Consider the following 25,873-nt stretch of genomic DNA (forward strand, 5'->3'; position numbering starts at 1 on the left):
TCATTTAGTGGATGAGAACAGTTAGAGTCACACTTGATCTAATCAGTAAGAAGTGGAGCCAGGATTTTAACCCAGGTGAATTTGACCTCAGAACTGGTGGCTCTTTCCTGCTTACCTCATCATGATGTGTCACTTCCTTACGGTCACTACAGAGGCGACCGTAAGGAAGAGGAATTTATCTGGGGAACTACCCAGCCGTGTGAGTTATCTGGGATTTCCTTGGCGTACATCCATAATGGCTCCCTGCTGATACATGGTCTGTGTTGAAGGAGGTTCTGGATAGGGTACCCTGTGCAAGCAAACCTAATCCCGAACCTCAGTGTCCCTCTTTTTCCTTCTAATGCCTTTTCTCAAAGAGAGACCGAGCAACTGGTTGGGGATCCTGCACTCTGCTCCCCGTAAGTCATCCAAATGGCAGCCCTGGCTTACCTTTCCTATGACATCTGTTAGTAGCTTGAGGGCCAGAGGATCATGAACCAAGGAGTCCGTGTAAAAGGAGCCAAGGTATTTCTTTGGGTTGGTTGGATTGTCCTGGGCACACAGATCTGGACGCATGCTGAATCCATGGGAGATTCTTCCTACTGTGAAGGGGAAGGAACCACCTGCAAGTAAAGCCCATTCCTGAGGGACTAGTGTTAATTGAAAAGGATTCTTTTCAACCCTCATGTTGTATGCAAAGAGAAGTTACTGTAGCCCAGTTAGTTAACTGTATTTACAAAGGATCTACTGGGTTCCAAATGTGAGAGATGACCCAGAAAAAAGAATAAAGTTAACTCATCTAGAAATTCAGATTTAAGGAATTTATCCTAAAGAGAGAAGACAAGTGTATAAAGATGTGTGGTCAAGGTTTTCAAACGTAGCGTGGTTATAATAGAAAAATACAGAGGGAGCCTTTCAGTCGGGGAGTATCTAAGTAATGACGGCATATCCGTAAAATGCATTGTCATGTATACAACCATCAAAAATGATGAAGCTCTGTACTCACTGACATGGAAAGATGTCTCCACGTGCTGTTGAGAAGGAAAAGCGGATTAGAGAACAGTGTGTATAGTTTGATATTGTGTGTGTGTATTCAAGAGTCACAAACTCACTTACCTACAGGGACCAAGCAGGAAATGGAAATGAATGAAACAGGCCTGTTTGTAAACAATAGTGAATGGTAGGGACTATTGCAAACTGGAGAGCTTGTGGTAGCTTGTGGTCTGACGAGAGATTTAAATGAAAAACAAAACAAACTCAAACTGTGCCAACCAAACTAAACTTGTCTGCAGAAATGGAATTTGGTCCTTGAACCGTCATATACTTTATAGCTAGAACAACTACCAGGACTAAATTGTGTCCCTCCAAAATTGTGTCCCTGATCCGCAATGTGGCTGTATTTGTAGTTAAGGCCTTTAAGGAGATAATGAAGGTTAAATGAGGTCATAAGGTGGGACCCTCATCTGACAGGACTGGTGTCCTCATAAGAAGAGGAAGAGACACAGGAACTCTCTCTCTCTCTTCCTGTGAACACACAAAGAAAAGGCCGTGTGAGGACACAGTAAGAAGGCGGCCTTCTGTAATCCAGGAAGAGAGACCTCACCAAAAACCAGCTGTGCTGGCATCTTGATCTGGGAGCTCCATAACTGTGAGAAAATACATTTCTCTTATTTAAGCTGCCCAGTCTGTGGTCATATTCTGTTACAGCAGCCCAAGCTGACTAATACAGATAGGGTCTTACCTCCATGTGCAAAACATACTTTCAGTTTAGGAAACTTCTCGAACGCTCCACCCATGATCATGGAGCAAATGGCTGTGGTGGTCTCTGCGGGCATTCCTGGAAGACGAAACAGTCATGACGTATAGCGCTTGTCATCACGAGCAAGAAGTTCAGTGATGTTAATGGCAGGGGAATGGGACCTGTGCCCTAGCATGGCTCGGTTGTATGCAGGCCATTACTTTGGCAAGCAGAAACCATGTGACACTTCCTATTTGCTACTTGCAAGTAGAGTCATCTAATGGCTAGAACAGTCAAGGAGCCAGAGGACCTGGCTTTTGTCCTGAGTCTCCCAGCTTCCATTTTGTGTGCAGTGGGGCAAGCAGAGTACAGTGAGTCTAGGCTGAACCCCTTCTCCTCCAATTTTTTGCTTCTTGGCCTTTGACAAGTAATTTAATGCCCCCGAGTCGGGGCTTCTTCACCTGTGAAATGGGGACAGTGTTGCCCATCTTGGAAGGCTGTTGTGGAACCTTGCAAATGATGATGTTGGGAAAGTTCTTGGCCAGAACTTCACATTGGAGGGGCTCAACAAATATGATTTTCCCCCCTGCTTTAATTTCCTCATCTGTAAACTGGGGTTAATAATGGTTAGTTCTTGCCACTTAGTGAGTGCTCAATAAATATTAACTAATAATATTAATATTCCTGCCAAATCTTTACTGCTTCTTGGAGCTGAGGTTGAAAATAGCTGGATTAAAATGAATTATTTCAAGTACTTTGTGCTTCTAGAAGAGGCAGCTGGTCCATGCCTGATGCCTTCACCTCCATGGAGTCAGTCTGGGCTGTATTTCCAGATGACTGCTTTTCAGACTGTGATTAAGAAATCTCTGGGGGCTCCGTGACTGAGCCCTGGGCCTTCTGGGGAAGCCTGATCCTCTGGCTGCCTAGTGGGGCTTTACTGGTTGTTCATCCTGCCTTAGGCCTGTCACTGTTCCATGGACAGAGATGCCTCTGGCTCCCTGGATCCTTGGCCTCTTGAGAATTCTGGAAGCATGCTGGATTCACATCCATCTGGGAGTGGTTTGTGGGGAGAGTTTCCTGCAGGCAGGGGCATGGACAGCCTCACTTCCTTTTGGTCCTGTGATTCTGCTTTCCGTTAACTACTTGGACAATAGCCCCACAATCATTGTCCGTATAGGAGCCAAAGTGGAATATTTATAATGTAGATTGGATCATGGCCCTCCCCTGCTGGGAACTCTCCAATCTCCTAAAGACCGCCTTTGCATCCAGAATAAAATTCTGAAATTAGCCTGTTTGTTTATGATCTGTGTACTTGTCAACTCAGGCTTCAGGGGGGCAGAGGTTTTGTCCATGTCTGGTACATCTTCAGTGCCCGGCGTGCTAGAAAAGATCAATATAAATGTGTTGCATAATGAGGGATGAAATGATCCTCTATGTAAATGCTCTCCTTTGTTGTTCATGTGGGAAGTTGCAACGCAAATAAGTTTGTGGGACTTGTCAAAGTGTTGTGTGAATTAGGAGGAGATTTTCTTAGAAGCTAGAGAGCACCGGGGCTACTTAGTTTATCTCTTCCGACTAATTGTTGCTCAAGAATTTGGTGGGGGATGGGTAGGAAGCTGCCTTACTAAACACATTCATCTCCAAAAGCAATAACAAGGGCATGAAATGTCAGCAGAAAGAGAATCCGGACCAGCTCCTATCCAGAGCTTGGTAGGCCCAGTAAAGGTCTCTCCTCTTTGCCCTTCCCTTACCCTCAGGTGGAACCATGGGTGAACAGTGCAGGTGGCAAAGAGCAGGTAACAGGGGACTTGAAAGCCTGGTCATCTGCAATCTAGGGTCTCAGATCCTTGGGCGGTAGAAGCTGACCTTCTTTCTACTTGTAACTCCAGGGTTCTCATTTGTAAGGGCTGATGCTGTCATTGGCTTCTAAAAATCTATTAGATAAGCATGGCTACTTTTTTTCAGAGCCTTTTTGGGAGTCTGTGTAGTGAGGTGGCTTTGGAGTCAGACAGATCTATGTAAATTCCATTTTCACTTTTTAACTATGTGACCTGCACAATTTAACCACTTCGAGACTCAGTTTCTCCATCTATAAAATGGCTATTACAGGGAATTCCCTGGCTGTCCAGTGGTTAGGACTCCCGAGTTTCCACTGCAGGGGGCATGGGTTTGATCCCTGGTTGAGGAGCTAAGATATCCTGCAAGCCATGTGGCCCAGCCAAAAAAAAAAAAAAAAAAAAAAAAAGCCATTATAGTGTCAACCTCATAAAGTTTTGTGTGGATAAGATTAAAATTAAATGAGGTAATCTAACTGAATCACTTTGCTGTATACCTGAAACATTGTAAATCAACTATACTTCAATTAAAAAAATTAAATGAGGTAACACATATAGCACTATCTGAGTAAGAGCTCAATAACTCACAATCCTGTTAGTTATTCATACCTTCTCTCTTTGACATAATAGGGTCCCATAGATAATTGGAAAAAACTAAGGGCTTGACTCTCTTTTCCAGATCCCAAGCTGACACAAACCTATGAGCCAAGGGAACCAGTATTTGGCCATCCGTCCATCCATCTGCATGTCCCAGGGGTGCACAAATAGGGAACAGTTCAGCTTTTCAGCCTCCTTCAAAGAAGCAATGAGAGAGTGAGGGGGTTATTTGGATGAGCCAGCAAATTATAGGGCACTATTTTAGGGTATTGCTTTTCTCTGGGTCTATATTGATCTGAATAAATAAACTAAAATATTTTTGAAGTTTTTTCTGATCTATATAAAAGAATATTGATAAACTCTGCTCCTGCTTGGCAACTGAAAAGAACACTTAGAATTAACAAAGGTGTTGGTGGATTTACCACTGAGGTTGATGAAACATCTACCCTTGAAACACTTTGGCTGAGAGCAAAACACTCAAGGACTGATCTCACACCTCAAATGTTAGGAAATTTCCCCTGCTGGTTCCTGTTTGGTCCCCTCTTTCGGAAGGACTGCTCAGATTGTAGTGTTGGAGTCAGGGGTGGAGTGTTCCCTCCTCTCCCTCTCTTGGAAACCCGACGATATGGAAAGTGAGGAAGTGATGGGTTGGGAGCCAGGGGCTCATGACTGGCCTGACCTACGCCGTCTGGCCACTCCGAGCCTGACACTGGGTGGAAATTTCTGGGATCTACAGGCACTCACAAAGCCTCAGGACCACAGCTGAGCCCCTGAAGAGTACGCTGTGAATGAGATGACTTTAGAAAGGAAAGAGCTCTCAGTGCCTCAGCCAGGCAGGTACTGAAAAGAATGTCATGAGCAAACCTGCTCCAGGACCTTCTGGGAAATAGAAATACCATCTGCAGGGAATGACCTTTATTCGACACAATGTTTAATTAGAAAAAGTCCTCACAATAGGCTTTTAATATTAGTTGCTTGTCAAGGTTCAAAACAGATTTTCCATGGAGCATTTCTTTTCCAAATATATTGGGGTTCTGGGGTGACTCATCCTACCTCTACATATAAACATTTGGGCCAACCAGGCTGATGCAATGTGACTTGTGTACATAAGTCTTTTCAAAATGGAGAAATAATCCCGGGACAATAGGGGATTCTGGAAGTGGCAGGCAACCGGCAGATTGAAGAAAGCCCTTCTAATTCAACAGGTTCTGGGGAGTGGAAGAGATGGAAATCTTTTGAAGGGAGAGGAGCTGATTGGTTTCTAATAATGGATGCAGGCTGGAAAGAGTATCAACATCTTGGGATGGTTTGGGCTTGACAAAGGCATGTGATCTTGGTGTCTTGGTGGGATTTCTCTCCTCATAAGGATAAACCTTTATTCTGTCTACGTGTGATGGTTCATTTCTATTCAATTCAAATTAACAAATATTTCTGATCACCTTCTGCATGTGAGACATTGTAGAGAATATGAAAAGAAGTCACTTATACCCTCAAAATCATGATAGTTTAAATTTACTGAGCACTTACCATGTGCCAAAGCTGTTTATATATATATATATATGTATGTATGTATATTTTATATATAATATATATCCTATATATATTATATACTACTATATATTTTATATATATTATATATACTCATATATATATTTTTTAAATCAATAACTTCTTTTTAATTAATTAATTAATTTATTTATTTTTGCCTGTGTTGGGTCTTCGTTTCTGTGCGAGGGCTTTCTCCAGTTGTGGCAAGCGGGGGCCACTCTTCATCGCGGTGCGTGGGCCTCTCACCATCGCGGCCTCTCTCGTTGCGGAGCACAGGCTCCAGACGCGCAGGCTCAGTAATTGCGGCTCACGGGCCTGGTTGCTCCGCGGCATGTGGGATCTTCCCAGACCAGGGCTCAAACCCGTGTCCCCTGCCTTAGCAGGCAGATTCTCAACCACTGCGCCACCAGGGAAGCCCCACTCATATATTTTTGTATATTATATTTATTTTATACATAGCAATTTCACAATTGTTAACTAGTTTAATCCTTTATGAGATGAGCACTTTCATTACTCCCATTTTATATAACATGTGTATTATATATTTACGTATTATATATTATATATAATATATAATTTTATATATTTAATATATATTTTTAATGTATATAGCAATTTCACAATTGTTAACTAGTTTAATCCTTTATGAGATGAGTACTTTTACTACTCCCATTTTAAAGAGAAGGAAACTAAGGCAGATAGAGGCTAAGTAACCTACTCAGGTCTTCTGGCTGATAAATGATAGGCAGTCTGCCACTACCACTCTGTTTGCTTCATACTCACCACAAAATCATTTTTGTACCTGAAAACTGACCTGAGCATGTGCTGTTGGGTTTACCCACTAAGAAGGGAGGTCTAGGAGATAAGGGGGACAGTTGGGTGCCCTGGAGCTCAGGCTGCCCTCGAGATGACGAAGCCAACTTGGCTCACAGAAACTCCTCTCATTTGTTTCAGCACGTTACTGACGCAAGTTAGGTAGTGGTAAGGCTGGCAAGTCTTGCTAAGCAAACAAATGTGCTATCAACCCCAGGACATCACACGCCAGATGGGGCCAGGATGCTCTTTTGAATCCCCACAGAGACTGGCAGCCCCCAAAACAGCCTGGTTAGAATGATTGAGCTGGTCACATAAATGAAAATATCCATTTGGACCCCAGTGGTCCTGCTGCCGTTGCTTTCTGAGCCCCTTAGTAATTCATAAAGCCGATTCCATTGAATACTAAAATGACCTACAGCTGAAGGCTTGCTCAGACTGTGCTGAAACAATTTGGATGCACAAGTAAATAAATCCTCTTTCAGAGTTCATTAAAGTTTCTAGAAAACATTCACTGGATCAGTTCAGCCACTGCAGCCAATAATCTTCTGGGAGTTTGATATTTAGAGGAACATTAAATCTTTCAGGTCATTAGGAGGCAATTTAACAGGCAGTCCCCCAACTGGTGGGCAGTGTCCACAGATACAAACATGGAATGCATTCTGCATGTAGTCAGAGCTCAATAAATATTAAATGAATAAATGATCAGTGATTATATTGCCTGATGAGTCTACCAACATCTACTTAATTCATTATTGAAGATTTTGCATTTACAATGAAAATAACAGAAAATGATACTATTATAATTCTAGGAGGGAAGTAAGAAATTTTAAAAAAAAGCAATTGAGTAAAGAATTATGCATCTTGAATCCTGGAATTAAGGAAAGCAGATTTATGTACAGAAAGAACAGAAGGTAGAGAGGACCATGGGACTGTGGGCACTTCTGTTGGATATTTCAGAAATGGGTGGCACTGTGTTTTTGAAAATCTATCTCATTATGCAATATTTCAAATATAGAAAGTTATAAACAACTAAAATGAACACCCATATATTTACCATCTAGTTTCATCAAATGTTAACATTTTGATGGTATTATTTTTGTTGCATATTTTTATTATACTACATTTAAAAAATATATGCCTTAAAAAGTATCTTAATTGTGGGTTGGTTAAATAAAACATATCCATATATTGGAATATTATGCAGTTATTTTAAAATCATGCATTGAGAGAATTTTCACTTAGGTTGGAAATTCTCAATTAAGATACAAAATCACATGTATAGGGGCTTCGCTGGTGGCACAGTGGTTAAGAATCTGCCTGCCAATGCAGGGGACACAGGTTCGAGCCCTGGTCCCGGAAGATCCCGCATGCCGCAGAGCAACTAAACCCGTGCGCCACAACTACTAAGCCTGCACTCTAGAGCCCGCGAGCCACAACTACTGAGCCCATGTGCCACAACTACTGAAGCCTGCATGCCTAGAGCCCGTGCTCCGCAACAAGGGAAGCCACCACAATGAGAAGCCCGCGCACCGCAACGAGGAGTAGCCCCTGCTCACTGCAACTAGAGAAAAGCCCGCACACAGCATCAAAGACCCAATGCAGCCAAAAATTTTAAAAATACATAAAATAAAAATAAATAAATAAAAACATTATAAAAAAATCACATGTATAGTGTAATTCCAATTTCATTAAAATATAAAATATGCAGATGTATGCAAATAAAAAGATAAATGAAATGTACTATTAACAGTGTTTACCCATCTTTGGGTGGCAGAACTATGGGTTCTTTTTGTTTTCCTATTTATTTATTTAAAGTATAGTTCAGGGCTTCCCTGGTGGCGCAGTGGTTGAGAATCTGCCTGCCAATGCAGGGGACACGGGTTCGAGCCCTGGTCTGGGAAGATCCCACATGCCGCGGAGCAACTAGGCCCGTGCGCCACAATTACTGAGCCTGCGCTCTGCAACAAGAGAGGCCGCGATAATGAGAGGCCCACGCACCGCGATGAAGAGTGTCCCCCACTTGCCACAACTAGAGAAAGCCCTCACAAAGAAACGAAGACCCAATACAGCCATAAATAAATAAATAAATAAATAAATAAAAATTAAAAAAAAAATCCAAGCTTTAAAAAAAAATGAAAAATTATAGTTCATTTACAATATTGTGTTAGTTTCAGGTGTACAGCATAGTGATTTGGTTTGTTTGTTTTTTGCAGGTTATATTCCATTATAGGTTATTACAAGATATTGGGTATAATTCCCTGTGCTATACAGTAAATCCTTGATGCTTATTTATTTTATGTATAGCTGTTTTCCTCTTTAAACTTTTTTGTATTTTCCACAGGTTCTTCCAAATTACTTCATATTTTTGAAAAATGATAAGAATTTTTTTCCAAAGCAAAAACAAATACTTTGGGGTATGTCATTAACCTGATTCTTTTGCACAGTGGCTGTGATGAGGGTAGTATTTTGGCTTCCAAATGAAACTTTTTTTTTCCAGTTTACATAACCTCTTTATTTAAAAATTTTTTTTTTAATTTTTAGTTTATATTGGAGCGCAGTTGATTAACAATGTTGTGTTAGTTTCAGGTGTACGGCGAAGTGATTCGGTTGAGCATATACATGTATCTGTTCTTTTTCAAATTCTTTTCCCATTTAGGTTATTACAGAATATTGAACAGAGTTCCCTGTGCTATACAGTAGGTCCTTGTTGGTTATCTATTTTATTCCAAATGAAACTTTAAAAGGAGAGCAAGGGGGCTAGAAAGAAGAGAGATTTCACTGAGTTAACTTAGGGCTGACCTGGGAAGCATTTCCACTTGTCCCTCTTCTAGTAGGATGGCCCGCTTATTTGGGGGAGCTCTTTCCACATTTCCCCCTACATCTAGCATGTCATCAGGCATCTCTCCCACCCAGGGACACCCAGCACAGCGCCCGGCTACGCTCCGAGAGTGAGCGCCACGTACTCACCGCGTACACTGGGAAGAGTTCCTGGGCGTTCAGGTCCCACTCGTTGATGTGGGAGCCAATCTGAACCCCTGGAAAGCCCAGCTCCTTCACACAGCGCTCCAACTCCTTGACCGCCAGCTCAGGGGCCTGCATGGGCAATGTCCCCAGACCCACAAACCTCCTCGGGTGGCTCGCAACGGTGGCAGCTAGGTCATTGTTTAGAAGCTGGCACAGCTCTAAAGTGTCCTGAGGTTTGGCCTGGTGGAGACAGGTAAGGGAAAGCACATGGTTCAAAACTTACTTCTTTAGATATTTACTCTGATCGACACCTCCTCGGGGCTCAGTCATTTGTCACTCTCAGTGGCTTCACCCCTCAGAAAGCTGAAACACAGCCTGAGTTAGGCCTTGGCCACAGGAGACCCAGAAGCCAGTCATTGCCAAGGCAAAGAAAACTGCTAGCATATTGCTGATTAATTAGAAAAACTGAGGCTGTAATCAGAAGGGCCTGGAATCCTACACTAGACATGGAATGAGGGTGGGCCACCCCACCAACTGCAGACAGGAGTCTGCAGGGCTGCACACCTAGGCATCCCCCCTCCCAACCCCAGGAGCTGGGCCTGGTGAGTGCCAGATTTCAGGACACCTCCTTGTCACGCCTCCTCAGAGGATGCCGGGCTGCTTATGGACCTCTCCTGTCCGTGTCTGTCCTTCTCCCTGTCCTTCCTGTTGGCAGTGACACTCAAGAGGAACCTCTCCACCACTGCTGTCTTTCAACATCATCCCACCCCACTGCTAAGAATTTGGCATTCGCCTGCAATCCCAGTTGCCCAATCAGAATAGCACCCAGTCTGGTAAATTCAGGTATCTCGAGATCTTAGGGGATTTTTATTTTAAGTAGTGAATCTCATGATAGGAACAGTTAAGGATTGAATCACTAATACTAGAATTATGAGCACAGGTGGAGGAAGTAAGTGTGAGCAGGTGGTATTTCCATTGCTCATTAAATCACAACACGTGTGAATGTTTATTTGGTTGAGAGGGTACTTAGTGCACCCCCAGCTATGTACAAAAATGTGCTTCCACAGGCTTGCCATCATGCCTGAAACTTTTAGCACTCAAGACTTAATCACTTGGGGAAAGGCTCCAACTCTAGGAATCCTGTTTTGAATTGTATATTTCCATGGGAGAGGCAACATATTAGGCCATTATCATCACTTCCACCGCCTCAAAATCATCACTTTTGAATAAGCTGGCTTGTCAATTACTGAGCCAGGCACGGCAGGAATGAGTCAGCAGACAGGTCAGTTCTCATGGAGATTAAGGTTGGGTCTAGAACTGGGCTGTCCAGTGGCAATGCAATTCGAGTCACATAGCAACCTGCAGCCATTGGCTACCATACTGGACCATGCAGGTCCAGAGCAAGGACATGACTAGGAAGACAGGCCTGGGAGGGGACAGTGCAGTGTGAGAAGCTGAGGGGCCCTGCTGATCTCTAAAGGGGTGGGGAGTTGGGTGGGCAATGTTCGAGACTTGAGGCATCTGTCTACTTGCTAGGGAGCTGGATGTGAGTGAGCCTTCGCCCACCAAGGAGATGGATTGAGGTTTCACACTCACCCAGTAGCTAAACATGACGGGAACCGTGGAAAGGGCTTGCACGGTCACTCCTAGACACAGACACAAAGGCAAAGCTAATGAGAAGAATGGCCCGGGCACTCCTACATTTCCCAGGGCCGAGGAGCCCAGCAAGTCTCCGTCCCACCTTCCTTCCTCTCTCCCCTCCCTCGCTGCTCCTCCCTGCCCCCCTTCTCGCAGGGTCTCTGTCCCAGGCTTCCCTCATCCCTCAGCGTCAGTTCTAAGGAGAGCAGTAAAGGCTGGACAGAAGTGAGATCGTTCAAGAAAAACTAAAAAACAATTTTTCAAAGGTTTTTTCCAACCCTCCTTCCTGTGAAGTTTTATTTAAGCAAGACATTTCCCAATCAATTTTTTTAAGGCTTTTCATCTTAGGTCATGCGTGACAGAGTGTATTTCTCAGGCACCTTCCACGCCCCTTTAATTCATCTCCTAAGTGAGCATGGGTAGAGTCCCACTGTCTGGAATGCCCAGAATGAGACCCTGAGTGTGGTTCCAGAATCCAGCATCCAGGATGCCTAGAATCTCTTATCTTCACACTCCTGGAGCTGGGTTATCAGGAGAGATGCTGCCAAAACAATGGTGGCTCCTCTCTCCCTCATGCCCACGTCCAACCCAACAGCGAGTCCTGTTAGCTCTACTCCAGTTCCTTTCATGTGCTCACCTCTCCCCATCCCCTGCCACTGCCTGGTCCAAGCCACCAGTATCTCCTACATGGACCACTGTAGAAGCTTCTGAGCTGGTCTCCGACTACCACTCTTGTCCTCTTACAGTTTGTTCTACACTTGGAAGCCAGGGTAAGGGTTAAAACTTAGATCAAGTCACTCCCTTGCTCAAAACTTCCAAGCACTTTTCATCACATTCAGAGTAAGATCCAAACTTGAACATGGTCTATAAGGCTCCGTCTCTCCTGGGGGCTCATGTTGAACTTCGTAGGCCTCCTGCCTGTTCTTTGGGGTGCTTTCCTGCCCCAGGACCCTTGCACTACTGTTCCATCTGCCTGGAATGCCCTCCTTATGGCTCATCACAGGACGAGCTCCTTTTTACCCCAAGGTCTCCGTTCAAATGTCAGATCCTCAGAGAGGCCTTCCCCAACTCTATCCACTCTCTATCCCATTGTTCTGTTCCTTTCCTTTTCTGATAACTTATTACAGTCTGTCATGACTGTGGTGGTTTATCCTGTGCCGTGCCCTACTTGAATTTCAACACCACATGAACCTGACTGTCCGTGTTCTATCCTTAACATACCCAATATATGAATAAATAAATCATTGTTTAGTGAGGACTAGACAATACAGCGTTTGATTAGAGAGCATTGTTAAAGATTGTCACAGATGTGATTTGTGTTCAGTGATTAGTATACAGCAGATAAATGCCGTTCAATTGTAAAATCTTTACATTTACACAAATGCTTTTGCTTACATTACTGTATTTAATTTTATAGATTAGATCACATGGCCTGCAAGTGGTGGGACGAGGCAGCTGTCCAGCCTTGCACCTTCTGATACCCCAGTGGCCATCACTTGTCACCGTATTTTATATTAACGTAGTAAATTGCATTATTTATGTGTTGGTTGATTTGGATACATGTTCTTTGGTTTCTGGGAATCAAGAGGGGAAAAAAACAAGTCTAACCCAATTAGAGCTGATTTTTTTTAAAGTGGTGTTTGACAGTTTGGCAATAGCACAGTGTTCCCCAGACTCACCTGCTGAGTAAAATGGGCAGAGGCCGGGGGGTGGAGGGAAGAGAACACTGTAAAAACAAATTCCTAGGCCCTCCTTTGGAAACTGTGACTCAGTGGATGGGCCCTGAAAAAAAGTTTTAATAAACACCCCAGGCGGTTCTCGTCCTGAGGGAGGCTTGGGAAAAGTGATGGAATGAGAGAGACAGTCCTAGGTACAATTCTAGCTCTGCCATTTACTGCTGTGTGATCCCGAGCAAATCACTTCACCTCCTAATACCCCTCAGGTGGCACTAGGTACAACAATGCCTGCCACATAGAGATGTGAGGAAGTAAACCAGGGACTGCAATTATACTTTTCTCCCTGTGAAGATGGCATGGCTTGCTGGAACCGTCTGTGCTGTGCCTTCATCATTTTCTTACCTCGGCAGAGGCAGTAGGATACATTTGTTAAGCGCTTGGGTCCAGACTGCCTGGGTTCAAATCTCGGCTTTGCCCCCTACAAGTTGTGCGATCTTGGACAAATTGCTTAACCTCTGTTCCTCAGTTTCTTCATCTGTAAAATGGGCATAATAATAATAGATGCCACCTACGATGGTTGTTACAGGAATTGAGTTAATACACGTCAGGTGCTGAGGTACCTGGCACAAAGAAAAATGCTCAGCAAGGGTTAGACTTGACTGTCCTCTTAAGGATAGCTGTGGAATGAAACACACAGCAAAAACCAAAGGAGACACTCTTCACCTAAACTGCAGTCGTGAGCAATGGTTCTGACACCAGTCATCTGAGTCTCCTTTCCACTAGTTTTCTCCTTGAGAGGTGGGAGCTGCTTGTGCTTCACATTTAGAGTAAGACCTTGGTCTTTGCTGTCAGTCTGAGAAGCTGTTCTCTCTCAGTGCCCCTACCACCCCCATTCTAGTACAGGGGCATATATACTATGTTCTATGGAATGGTCTACAGAAGTGCTTCAGGCTTTCCGCAAAGTTCAATTTGAATGCAATTTAGATGTACTTTTAATTATTTAAAAAAATCTAGACAGCAATATCTAGCCTAAAGTAGCTATACCAAATTCTAACATGCCAGAGACCACCTCCTTATTTGGGGCTGACATCTATTAACTTGTTTTATGCAGACCTTGGAATAAAATGTCTCCTGCCATCTCTGTGTGTATCTTTGAACTTCTTATACATTTGTCCTTGGTTAGGAAGGTGGTAGTTCTAAAGGGCTCTTTTATTTGTGTGTATGAATTGTTTGTTTTCTGGATTAAATCTAGACCACTGATGTCAAAATTTAGGCCTGACAGTGTTGTCGTGGGGAGCTCCCCATCACAGTCTCTGGGCAGAGCCCACGCGTGTCCCGAAGGCTGGGTTCTCTTGTTGGAGCATGCTGTCCTTGGTGGCACGGTCAACCAGGTAGTAACAAGTGAAAGCACAATGCGGCTGTCGTGCCACATTTTTATTTTACTATTTTATTATGTTTTTTATTTTATTTTATTTTATCTTATCCCCTACCCATCATACCATATTTTAGATAGGCTTTCATAATGCTTTTAAATTATGGGGATTTGTTTGATTTTAAAATATGGGATGAGGAATGCAAGCAGTTCTTAGAAATTGTTAGTGACTCAGCTTGGAAACAAAAATTTCCTAATTCTCCCCTTTCAAATTTCTGGATTGGTTTCATCGTAGAGTATTCTGAGATTACATGATTAACTGTTTTGTAAACTGCTCCCGTTTCCACCCCTTATGTGTCAGTGGGGACATTCTGTGTACTGCGCACCAAAAGAAACTACAGAAAGAAATCGGATCCTGAATCTGACTAACCAGGCACTTGGCATCCTTAATCTGTGAACTCTTATTTTTACTGTTTTAACTGGCTCTATAATATGTAAATACTATGCATTTGAACTTAAAATTTTTTCAAATAATAAAATACCACTTTTATCTTTTGGATAATACATCATTCTACTTTAAAACAGGGTATACCTAATTTCAAAAAATTTTAAATCCACACTCTGAAAACATAATTGTGGAAGGTGCCATCCCTCCCCCAGTGAAGCTGGAACAGCCTGGCCTGGAGGAGAAAAGGAGATCAGAAGTTGCCATCACATAAATCACCTAACGTGGTCAACAGACTTTAGCGGTAGACATGCCTCTTACATCAGATGCAAACATTGGTAGTGTTTCTCATTGGAAGTACCTGTTTGGTCCATTTCTCTAAGGCGAACTTCTGGGTCCCAGCAGTTCTCTTGAACCACTCTGAAGACCTTCCCATCTTTCAGCATCTTTGCTTCTCCCTAAGTCAGAAAACTCACATCAGCGAAAAGGTGACCTAAGCTTACCTAGATTAATCCTTCCTTGTATGCTTTGGAATGTGGTTCTCCCCTAACCTTTTTAGGGTTTTTTTACTTAATCCTCGAAGAAGTAGAAATCTGTTTATTTAACAGAACTCAACGTTTTGTCCTTGTGCTTTAATATTGGCTTGGATTTGAAGGGGTGTGCTCTGTGGGTGTCAGTGGCTGGACACAGAGAGAACAAGGTCATGGTCATGGCCTTTTGGGACTACGCAACTTGAGGATTGTGTAGGTCACCTTGCCAGAACCTCTGGCTCCAAGACCCAAGAGGATGGCCCAGCATCTGGAAAACTCTAGATTCATAACATTTTAGAATTGAAAGGACCTCTGAGATAGACCGTCTAGTCCTACCCTCTTGTTTTATAGAGAAGCAACAGATGGATAGTGAGAGTAAATAATTTGTCTAGCAGAGCAGAGCCTGCTGATGTCAACACCTGCAGGAGGAGGCAAGCCATGCAGTGAAACAGCCTAGCAGCACATATGAAATTTGGTTCTGAGCTGCTACCTCTACCAGACATCGTGCCTGTCTTGTACACTACCTTTTAATACTCAGTGCGGGGGTGGGGAGGTGCAAACTAAGTGGCTGTGTGGAGCATGGCAGCGGCCTCTAAACTGGGCCTCCTGTGGCTGATCCCTAAAGAAAAGGGAAAAGTTCTGATCCAGGTCCCTGAAATCATACTGCTAAGGTTCAAATCCCTATTCTGCCACTTACTGTGTGACCATGAGCAAGTTAAACAACATCTCTGAGCCTCAGTTTTCTCAGTTTTTTTTTTTCAATTTATAAAACAAATATTTACGTAGCGCCTAAGGTGGGCAATATACTTTCTCTGACTGATGTAAAACTTTAAGGATATATAGTTGAGGAAAAAAGACAAGTTAGTAATCTACCACCAAAAAATTAGGTCATAAACATGGAGATTGGAAAGACTGTGAGAAAAGGAAGAAATTAAGGCACAGATTCCCATCCACAGAGACAAAGAACAGAGTACTTGAGTTGGCTGAGCAGAGGTTCCATAAGCCAAAGGTTATTATTATTATTTTTTTGGTAGATATTAGTATTTTATTATTATTATTTTAAAATTTATTGATGTATAGTTTGGGTTTTTTTGGTTTGTTTTTTTTTTTTTGGCTGCACCGTGTGGCGTGTGGGATCTTAGTTCCCTGACCGAGGATTGAACCCGTGCCCCTTGCATTTGGAAGCACAGAGTCTCAACCACAGGACCACCAGGGGACTCCCCTATTGATGTATAGTTGATTTACAATGTTGTGTTAATCTCTACTGTATGGCAAAGTGATTCAGTTATATATACATTCCTTTTCATATTCTTTTCCATTATGGTTTATCACAGGATATTGAGTATAGTTCCCTGTGCTATGAAGTAGGACCTTGTTGTTTATCCATCCTATATGTAATAGTTTGCATCTACTAATCCCAAACTCCCAATCCATCATCCTTCTCCCACCCCCCCTCCCCCTTGGCAACCACAAGTCTGTTCTCTCTGTCTGTGTGTCTGTTTCTGTTTTGTAGACAAGTTCATTTCTGTCATATTTTAAATCCTACATATAAGTGATATCACATGATATTTGTCTTTCTCTCTCTGACTTATTTCACTTAGTATGATCATCTCTAGGTCCATCCATGTTGCTGCAAATGACATTATTTCATTCAGATGTTATTATTATTATGCTCTGCAGTGATGTTGAATTTGGAACATCTGAATATCTTTCTCTCTCTGTTATTTAAATTTGAAGTATCCGTGCTGGACTCCTTGGATCTCCTGGAGGATTTGGCATAACCGGGGCACAGCCTTCTTCGCTCGACCAGGCTTAGTTGGAGTGACAGGTCAGTGATTGCTTTTGGGAGGAAAGAAGATTCTTGGTTCTTCAGTTACCCTGCCTTCATTGCAACCTCTTCAGCTCCATGAGGAGGTATTGCTTCCAGCTTACCACCCAGCATACAAGGCACTCATACATTGGATTTGGACTTCTTTTGGCCCAGAGAACAAGACGGGTGGGACAGAGTCATGGTCAGAGTTGATAATGACCACTTACTTTAAATCATTTTGGCAGATGGCACAGATTAGTTCAGACTCGTCCCATTTAGCCATGGCTCCATGGTTTCTTCTGCTTTGTGACATCAAATATCTGTGGAGTCTCAGATTCTGTCCTGCTAGCTGTTCTGTCTAGAAACTTCTGAGTTTTGGCTAATTTTTAAGATAGTTATAATAATATGACTTACCTTAAAGGGATCTTGTGAGCATGAAATGGGATAATCTTTATAAAGCACTTAGTAGAGTGTCTGACACATGTTGAGTGTTAGTTATTCTTAGTATTAGTTATTAATGATGTATGGCTAATTAGAGACTGAGCTGTCTCCTGACATTCCCCTGCTTTAAGGACACATGACCTCTGGTGGTGCTTCAGAGCCTCAAGATTACCCTTGGGCCCTACGTGATGGCCGTGTAAGCATGTGGTGATCAAAGGCCTTGAGCTGTGCTTGATGGAGTTCTCTGCCCTCCTCCTCTTCCTCTTGGCTTGCACCCAGGTCTTGCTACACCTTCCTTCTTTATCCTTCTGATCCAAGGACTAGACCTTCCCCATCTCCTTCATGGAGGAGGCCGACCACTTTTCACCTTTAAGCGCGGCAGCCTGTGCACATCTCCCAAGCATGAGCAAGCCCTCACATCCGTGTTTTCATTGCTCACAGACTGGGGAATAGGTCAATGAGCAAGTGACTTGTGTAACTATGACAGGTATCTACACCCAGGCAGAGCCAAGTCTCTGAGATCAGGACATCAGGATTGATTTGCCTCAGTTCTGATTCTTTGCTGACAATGACAGCATCTGAACCACCTTCCTGGATTGGGGACTCTCCTGCAAGAGTACTGGTAGAGGTGGGGCCCAGCCTCCCTCTACTAAAACCCAAATACTTGCTCTCCTTGTCCCAAACGTGACTGATCAATGCTTGGTTGTGAATCAAAATCAAGTGATGCAAAAAGACAAGAACAGTTGAGTTTATGCTGCCAGTATTGATTCCAGCAGTGGCCATGAGCTATGTCCATTGGCAGTGGTGCTGGTGGCAGTGTCCTAACCGGGCTGTACCTGTGGCATGGCCTTGGCCGTGGCTTCAGTCACCTGCACATTTGAGTGTGGTTCCCTAAGCATTTTGTAATTCTTGAGGGGCTTAAAATACTTTCAACAAATTCCTTTTCTGCTTAAACTAACCATTCTTTGTTTCTTTTGTTTGCAAGCAAGAGTGCTGATACTGACTGCACAAATAGAATATAGAAACACATCTTTTTATTTGGTGAAGAAGGGAGTGGAGAGGGGTGATGGTAAAAGAGAAAAAGTTGAGAAACAAACTTTCATTTGGCAATTAGAAGTATTTTCTTTTGCTTCTTACTAGGAAAGCTTAATTACCATAAAATACCCAGTGTAGCAGAGTGCTGAAGAGCATGGTCTCTGCATTTCAATAGATAGGGGCTTAAATCTCATTAAATTACTTACTAACAGTATAACTGGCTAAGTTACAGCCCTTCTGAGTTTAACCTTCACTTTTTCTATCTGTAAAATGTGGACCATTTTATTTGTCATGCTTGTAGCCACCCAGCATCCTTGGAACACTTCCTATATGTGAAGATATTTTCACATTACGGTTCCCCCTTCCTGAGGGGGAATTCAGAATTCACTTTCGCAGCTCCCCTTGTAGCAGGGGCACTGGCATGTGCTCTAGGCTCTGCCAATCAGAAGCCCCCACGTGTGACTTTGATTTGGAAGTGGGCCCTGTGAGGAAGCAGGGACTCTGCAGAATCCAGAGTCTTTTAATAAGGGTGTTGCCCGAGGTGTCAGACATGGCTGGAGTGCTGAAGCTGCCAGTGCTTTGGTCTCCAGTCTCAGCATCGTCAACATGAGCTTCCTGTCTGCGACCAGGAGTGGCAGCGCTCACAGCCTTGCTAGAGCAGGTCCCCGGCCAGGTATTGGGCATTGTTTCTGTTAGCACAGCCTCTGAGCTTGATCTCTGGCCCTCCCAGAAAGTCTGTGAGCTGCTTCTCTAATTAAACTAGCTAGAGTGGATTCTGTTGTTTGCAACTAAGAACACAGAATGATACAGAAGATTCAATAATAGAATGTTTGTAAAGAACTTAGTACAGTCCAGAGAGCTTGCTTAATGAATGATGGCCACATTTTGTTTTTGTTTTTTTTTTGAATTTTATTTATTTTTTTATACAGCAGGTTCTTATTAGTTATCTATTTTACACATATTAGTGTCTATATGTCAATCCCAATCTCCCAATTCATCACACCACCACCACCCCCACTCCCCTGCCACTTTCCCCCCTTGGTGTCCATACATTTGTTCTCTACATCTGCGTCTCAATTTCTGCCCTGCAAACATTTTTCTAGGTTCCACATATATGCGTTAATATACGATATTTGTTTTTCTCTTTCTCACTTACTTCACTCTGTATGACAGTCTCTAGATTCATCCAATGGCCAGATTTTACCATATACTATCAATGGCAAGGGAGGAAATTGGGTTTCTCTGGGAGGTGCACAAGTAAGTTTTGGTTTCAGACAAAGCAGAACATGTTAAAGCAGAAATGGATCATTTCTTTAGTTCAACTCTTGCATTTACCATTGAGTCCCTGAGATGCGGTGGTATAGAGCTTAGCTGCTAGAGAGCACTTAGTGGTATAGAACTGGGAAAAGAATCGAGGTTCATGAAGCCATTTTCCACCCTGTCAGGCTGATATTTGGTAATTGGTGTAATTATTTAGTAAGCAAGTGTTAATTACTATAATTTCCTAAGGAGTCCAATCTTTTTGGGGGGTTGCCCTAATTATGTTGCAGGAGAATCAGACTTACTAAACTTTTCCCTCCACACCCTTTATGCTGGATCCATGGTAAAGCAAATGAATGACAGCAGCTGTCAGGGGAGCTCTTTCTCAGTGAAAATTACCACAGGGCAGCTGTGCCCCAATAGGCTCCCAGTTCTCTTTGCTTTTTCAACCAGAATTTTGGGACCTGACAGTTATTGTAGAGAATCAATTCTTGATCCCTCTCACGTGATATTTAGGAACCCAGGATCCCTGCAGGGATATAAATGGGCCTCAGAAGTCAGCACTTGCTGCTAGGGGAGGGACTGGGGGGTCTCTTAGGTTCTGTTTTTAACATTGATCCCAACATCAACCAAGATTTTAAACTTAACTAATAATCAAGTAATTGGAGCAAGCTGCTCTAAATTATTCAACTCAGAAACAAATTCTGTTTTTTTATAAACCCTTGAAAGAAAACCAAGGGTTTTTTTTTGTTATTTTTATTTTAATTAAAGAATTCTCCAACCATCCATCACCACCCAGATAACTCATTTCAAATATACCTCTAATGTTTTTTAAGCCAGAACAGCATGGGGTAGTAGAAGTCATGATAACTACAGCCGTCAGGAAACCTGGATCCTATGTGTAAATCACTTACCCTTAAAGTCCTGCTTTATTTCCAGGGAAGCCCACTTCCAATGACTGACTGCCACGGAGACGTAAAGGCCCCTCTTCTTTGCCCTCACCCCCCAACTTGGGACAACTCTGGAGGTTAGCTTTAGAGCTTCTTGTAGGGTCAGCTGAGGTCTCCACTGAGACTACATCACAGCTCAACATTGCCCTCTGTTTTATCCTGCTTCCTTCTTTTCCCTTTCACTGATGTCCATTCTAAGAGCACTTCCTGATAAACCTTCTGCATGCTCATCTCCATTCTCAGAGTCTGATTCCCAAGGAACTTCACCTCTGACACTTCCGATTCTTAAGTTCTAGTTCTAACACTATCTGCAAATGAGTTCAAATATGGCTGGTATTTCAAATGTCTGGTATTGCGTATCATTAAAAATGAATTTTATGGAATTAACCATATGATACAGCAGTCCCACTCCTGGGCATATATCCGGACAAAACTGTAATTCAAAAAGATACATGCACCCCTATGTTCATAGCAGCGCTATTCACAATAGCCAAGACATGGAAACAACCTAAATGTCCATTGACAGATGAATGGATAAATAAGATGTGGTATATATATACAAAGGAATACTACTCAGCCATAAAAAAGAATGAAATAATGCCATTTGCAACAACATGGATGCAACTAGAGATTGTCATACTAAGTGAAGTAAGTCAGGCAGAGAAAGACAAATACCATATGATACCACTTATCTGTGGAATCTAAAATATGGCACAAATGAACCTATCTACAAAGCAGAAACAGACTCACAGACATAGAGATCAAACTTGTGGTTTCCAAGGGGGAGGGGAGGTGGGGGAGGGATGGACTGGGAGTTTGGGGTTAGTAGATGCAAACTATTACACACAGAATGGATAGACAACAAGGAAAAAACTAGCACAGAGGGGGAAAAAGAAAAAATGTATTTGAAAATTCAGTATTTCATGTCAGATTCCATTCTCCTCCCCCTGCCCCCAGTCCCCACTCAGGCTCTCCCTCTAGACCATGCAAGCTGCCAGGCTGGTTGGGCTTGAGGTACAAAGGTGGCAGAAATGGCCCAGACACTGTCACCAGGAAGCAGCCTCTGTCCCACATGACGAGGTTCTGAAGGACAGCTTCACGGAGGCTCTATCACAACCACCTCCCGCTCTATTCACTCAGCCTAATGCTCTCTCCCCCAGATCTGCTTGTCCTCCTGGCTTGGCTGCTTCTGTCCTTTGATATCAGCATTATCTTTCTCATCCCTCTGAGACTACATCATTTTCTCACTTCCCTCGGCTTGACTTGTCACCATCCCGTCCATTTCCCAATGCCGTTAATTCTATCTCCAGAATAGACGCCGCAAGGGTCCACTTCTCTCCATCTCCACTGCTCCAGCTCTGGTCCAAGCCCCATCCTCTCTCACCTGAACGACTGCTCCAGCCTCCAGCCTCCAGCCTCATCTCTTGCTGCTTTCACTCTTGCTCCCCTCCAACCCAGTCTCCACAAAGCAGCCAAGTAAACTTAAAACCCTAAATCAGATCTCACTACCTCCGCCACTTAAAACTCATGAATCGATTCTCGTTGCCCTGAAGGTAAAATCCAAACTCCTTAACCTGGCCGAAGACCCTTCATCATCCAGCCCCTGCCTGCCTCCACAGCTTCATCCCACGCCTACACCTTTATAAGGAGGCTCTTTATTAACTCTTTTCAGAATATTCTAAGTATGCTGTTTGTTTTCTGTTTGGAACCTGATTGACTTAGCTAAAAAATATGTACGTAAACATATTAAATAATACTATGTCCTTTTTAATAGGTGCATGTATGTATAAGTAAAATCATAGGAAAAGGTCTGGAAAGATACCCACCAAACTGTTAATAGGAATTACTTTTGAGGATGGGGAGGGCTGATCCAAGGGAACTGTAGCTTTATCTTCAATAGCTTAAATTTAAAAAGGAGAATTTATTTGACAGCCTTATTTTTTTTAAGTACCTTAAATCAAAAAAGGTTTCATTTGAGTTTGTCCTTTTTTTGTATGAATGTTATATTTGCATTGCAAATGGGACTCTTTCTCAGTTCATGTAGTTAGTTAATTCATATAATAAATGCATGTAAAAAGAGAAAAATAAATAAAAAATAAAAAGGAGAATTTATTCAGATTCTACTTATGTAATGGAAAGTTAAGCTTAAAAATAAAAACATGAAATGAGGATATTGGACTAGATGAATGGCTTTCAATCGATTTTGGCTGCGACCCCACATTAAAAAATATATTTTCCATTGTGACCCACTACATCTGTATATATCTATCGGGGTTGGCCAAAAAGTTCGTTCGGGTAAGATGTTACGGAAGAAGACGAACGAACTTTTTGGCCAAGCCAAGATTTATACAGATACAAACTGAGACAAAAGTTTGATGAAACAACACTTACTCTTACCATGAACAATATATTCTGCTATTTTCTTTTGTAGTCTATTTTATTTTTAAAGCTGTCCTAACCCACTGAATTGATATTATGACTCACTGTTGGGTTGCAGCCCATGTTTTCAAACACTGGGCTAGATGCTCCCTAGCCCTACAGCCTTATGATTCTTTATCTTCATGAGAATTGCCCCCTGCCTTGGCCTTGCCACCCCCTTGAATTCCCTTACTATTTATTGTCTCTTTTGCTCAGCACAAAATTGTCACTATCTGTATGTTCTTTATTCATTTGAGTGTCTTCCTGGCTCCGCAGTGAGAGGGAAATCATTTTTTAGAGCAGGAACCTGATGATTGAAGATCACACAGAATAGTGTGTCTGAAAATGCTAAGTGTGATGGAAATGGCGTGTGTGTGTCTTTGTATTTCAAGGGCCTGAAGAACACTCAGTCGATGTTTCTAGATGCTGCTGACCCATGGCTTTGAACTAGGTCCTGTGTCTGGCCTCCTCTGAATGCTGTTGGGTGTTCATGCCATCAGCACTCAATTCTGCCGCCACCCCATGCGGCTCCTGAGAGGAGGCCGTACATATTTTTATGAATCTTCAACCAAATTATAAATATTCAACCCAAGGACAAATGTTGTTTTTCAGTTCTGAACAAGGCTTTACCATGGCAAACAAATACCCCTTGGTTCATTCCAAAAGCATTGAAAAACCAAAGGTTAAGAAGAGAAACAAATAGGGCAGACCAGAGAAGTGTATTGGAAAGACCTTTCAGAAAACAGGAATCTCTGAGGTAAATCATTCATGGGGGACAGAAAAGATTTGTTCACCAAAGGGGTACAGGAGAATGAAAAGAAATTTCACCCTCAAAGTGCTGGATTCTCTCATGGCTCTTAGCTGAATTTGCATATTTGTATATATTTGTGTGGTGTTTTCCAGTGACTGTGATCCCTGACCACTGTAATTAGGTAAATACCGATTTGGTTCTGTTTTGGTTTGCTTTGTTTTGTTTTTGAAACAGAGGAAAGGAACGTGTCACTGTTTTGTTTTATAAGACTACTGTTATATCCAGTTTTGCTGGAAATATCAGGTAATAGATTTGACTGGAAATATTTTCATTCTTGGATTTCTTTTTGTTTGTTCTGGGGTTTTTTTTTTTGAGATTTACTGTTAAGTTTTTGCAGTCTCTTTGACACAGAAACAAGATGAAATGAAGGCCATTCAAATCCAGTGTCAAGGTTACAAACTGCAGCCTGGGACAGGGAGTAAAAAAAAAAAAAATTACAGGCTGCCCATCCCTGCACTTGGGGCTTCCTAGTGGCCTTGTCGTCATCTCCACTCAGCTTGTCTTCTCTTCTGGGGAGACTTGAGGCCAGCTTAGATCATCAGCTCCCAGGCTAGGAACTGGCACTTTTCATGGGAGAAGTGTAGCCCAGTGTCTAAATTGGCACTTAGTGGGTGGCCTTTGATGAAGGTGAAAATGGGCTGCTCCAGAGATTCTGATGTTTAAAAAACTCTTTAATGATTTCCCACTGCCTTCAGGATCAAGTACAAAGGCCTAAGCCCATCCTCCAAGGCCCCGTCTGATGAGGCTTCTGCCTACCTCTCCAGCTTCTTCCCACCACATTGTGCCCCAAACTCTTACCTGCCTCTATCCATCCTCCACAGATCAGACAAGGTGACCTTTTTCAGCCGCTAAGACCCTCCGAAAAATTTGCATTACATTGAGAATAAAACCCGGCCTCCTTAGCACGTGCTACCAGTCCCTCCATGATCTGGCCCCTGCCTACCTGGTTTCCTTCCATCTCCCCCTTTCACCACATCTCAGCCAAACTGCCCCCCTTCCTGTTCCTTGAACACAGCTCTTCCTCATATGGAGGGCTTTGCAACTGCTATTCCCTCAGCCAGGGATGCTCTTCCAGGCTTTTCCTTCTCATCCTCCAAGTCTTTGCTAGCTCCCCGACCAGCTAGCCCAGATGCATCTCCCCAATCATTCACTGTTCCAGCACTGTTTTTTATTTCATTCTCTGAAGTGATCACGTTTGTTTGTCTCCCCCTAGAATTTGAGCACCACGAGGGCAGGGAGTATGTCTGTCTTGTTCACCAGCATATTCTGCGTGTCTAGACTGGTGGGCCTGGCATCAAATAGGTGTCAATAAAAATCAGTGAGTGGGGCTTCCCTGGTGGCGCAGTGGTTGAGAATCTGCCTGCTAATGCAGGGGACACGGGTTCGAGCCCTGGTCTGGGAAGATCCCACATGCCGCGGAGCAACTAGGCCCGTGAGCCACAACTGCTGAGCCTGCGCGTCTGGAGCCTGTGCTCCGCAACAAGAGAGGCCGCGACAGTGAGAGGCCCGCGCACCGCGATGAAGAGTGGCCCCCGCTTGCCGCAACTAGAGAAAGCCCTCGCACAGAAACGAAGACCCAACACAGCCATAAATAAATAAATAAGTAAACCCAAAAACGTTAAAAAAAAAAGAATCAGTGACTGAGTGAGTGAATAGACCCAGTGGTTTTCAAACTTGAGTAAGCATCAGAACCACCTGGAGGCTTGTCAAAACTCAGATTGCTGGCCCTATCCTCAGCATTCCTGATTTGGTAGGTCTGAGGTGAGGCCCAAGAATTTGCCTTTCTCCCAGGTTCCCAGGTGAAATTGAACTTGCTGGTCCACAGACCACACTTTGAGAAATGCTGGTACCAGCCCGTGCCAAATGCTTGAGTTCTAGGCTTACGTATGTTTGATATCTCCAGGCCTTTGCTCCCTGTCTTTGCTTTCTAGTTTCCTTTATTCCTTGGGCAAGCCTTCACCTCTGCTTCCAGACCCAGGCTGAGCATCACTTCTTCCAGGAGGCCTTCTC

General features: G+C 43.1%; 1 protein-coding gene across 5 annotated transcripts in view; it reads right to left on the reverse strand.

Moving 5' to 3' along the window:
• Positions 1-25,873, reverse strand: part of ACMSD (aminocarboxymuconate semialdehyde decarboxylase) — an 82,438-nt gene that overhangs the window by 48,705 nt on the left and 7,860 nt on the right. For 3 of the 5 annotated variants that reach the window (XM_068545234.1, XM_068545232.1, XM_068545231.1), the window contains exons 3-8: positions 14,970-15,066; positions 11,074-11,123; positions 9,481-9,717; positions 4,251-4,344; positions 1,721-1,816; positions 430-602 (exon numbers count right to left, since the gene is read on the reverse strand). In XM_068545234.1, the coding sequence (XP_068401335.1) occupies positions 430-602; positions 1,721-1,816; positions 4,251-4,344; positions 9,481-9,717; positions 11,074-11,123; positions 14,970-15,066 (747 nt within the window). The remainder of the gene's footprint in view (positions 1-429; positions 603-1,720; positions 1,817-4,250; positions 4,345-9,480; positions 9,718-11,073; positions 11,124-14,969; positions 15,067-25,873) is intronic. The other 2 variants (XM_068545233.1, XM_068545236.1) reach the window with 2 other exon arrangements.

This window comes from Eschrichtius robustus, chromosome 5, assembly GCF_028021215.1.
Source record: "Eschrichtius robustus isolate mEscRob2 chromosome 5, mEscRob2.pri, whole genome shotgun sequence".
Taxonomy (NCBI): domain Eukaryota; kingdom Metazoa; phylum Chordata; class Mammalia; order Artiodactyla; family Eschrichtiidae; genus Eschrichtius; species Eschrichtius robustus.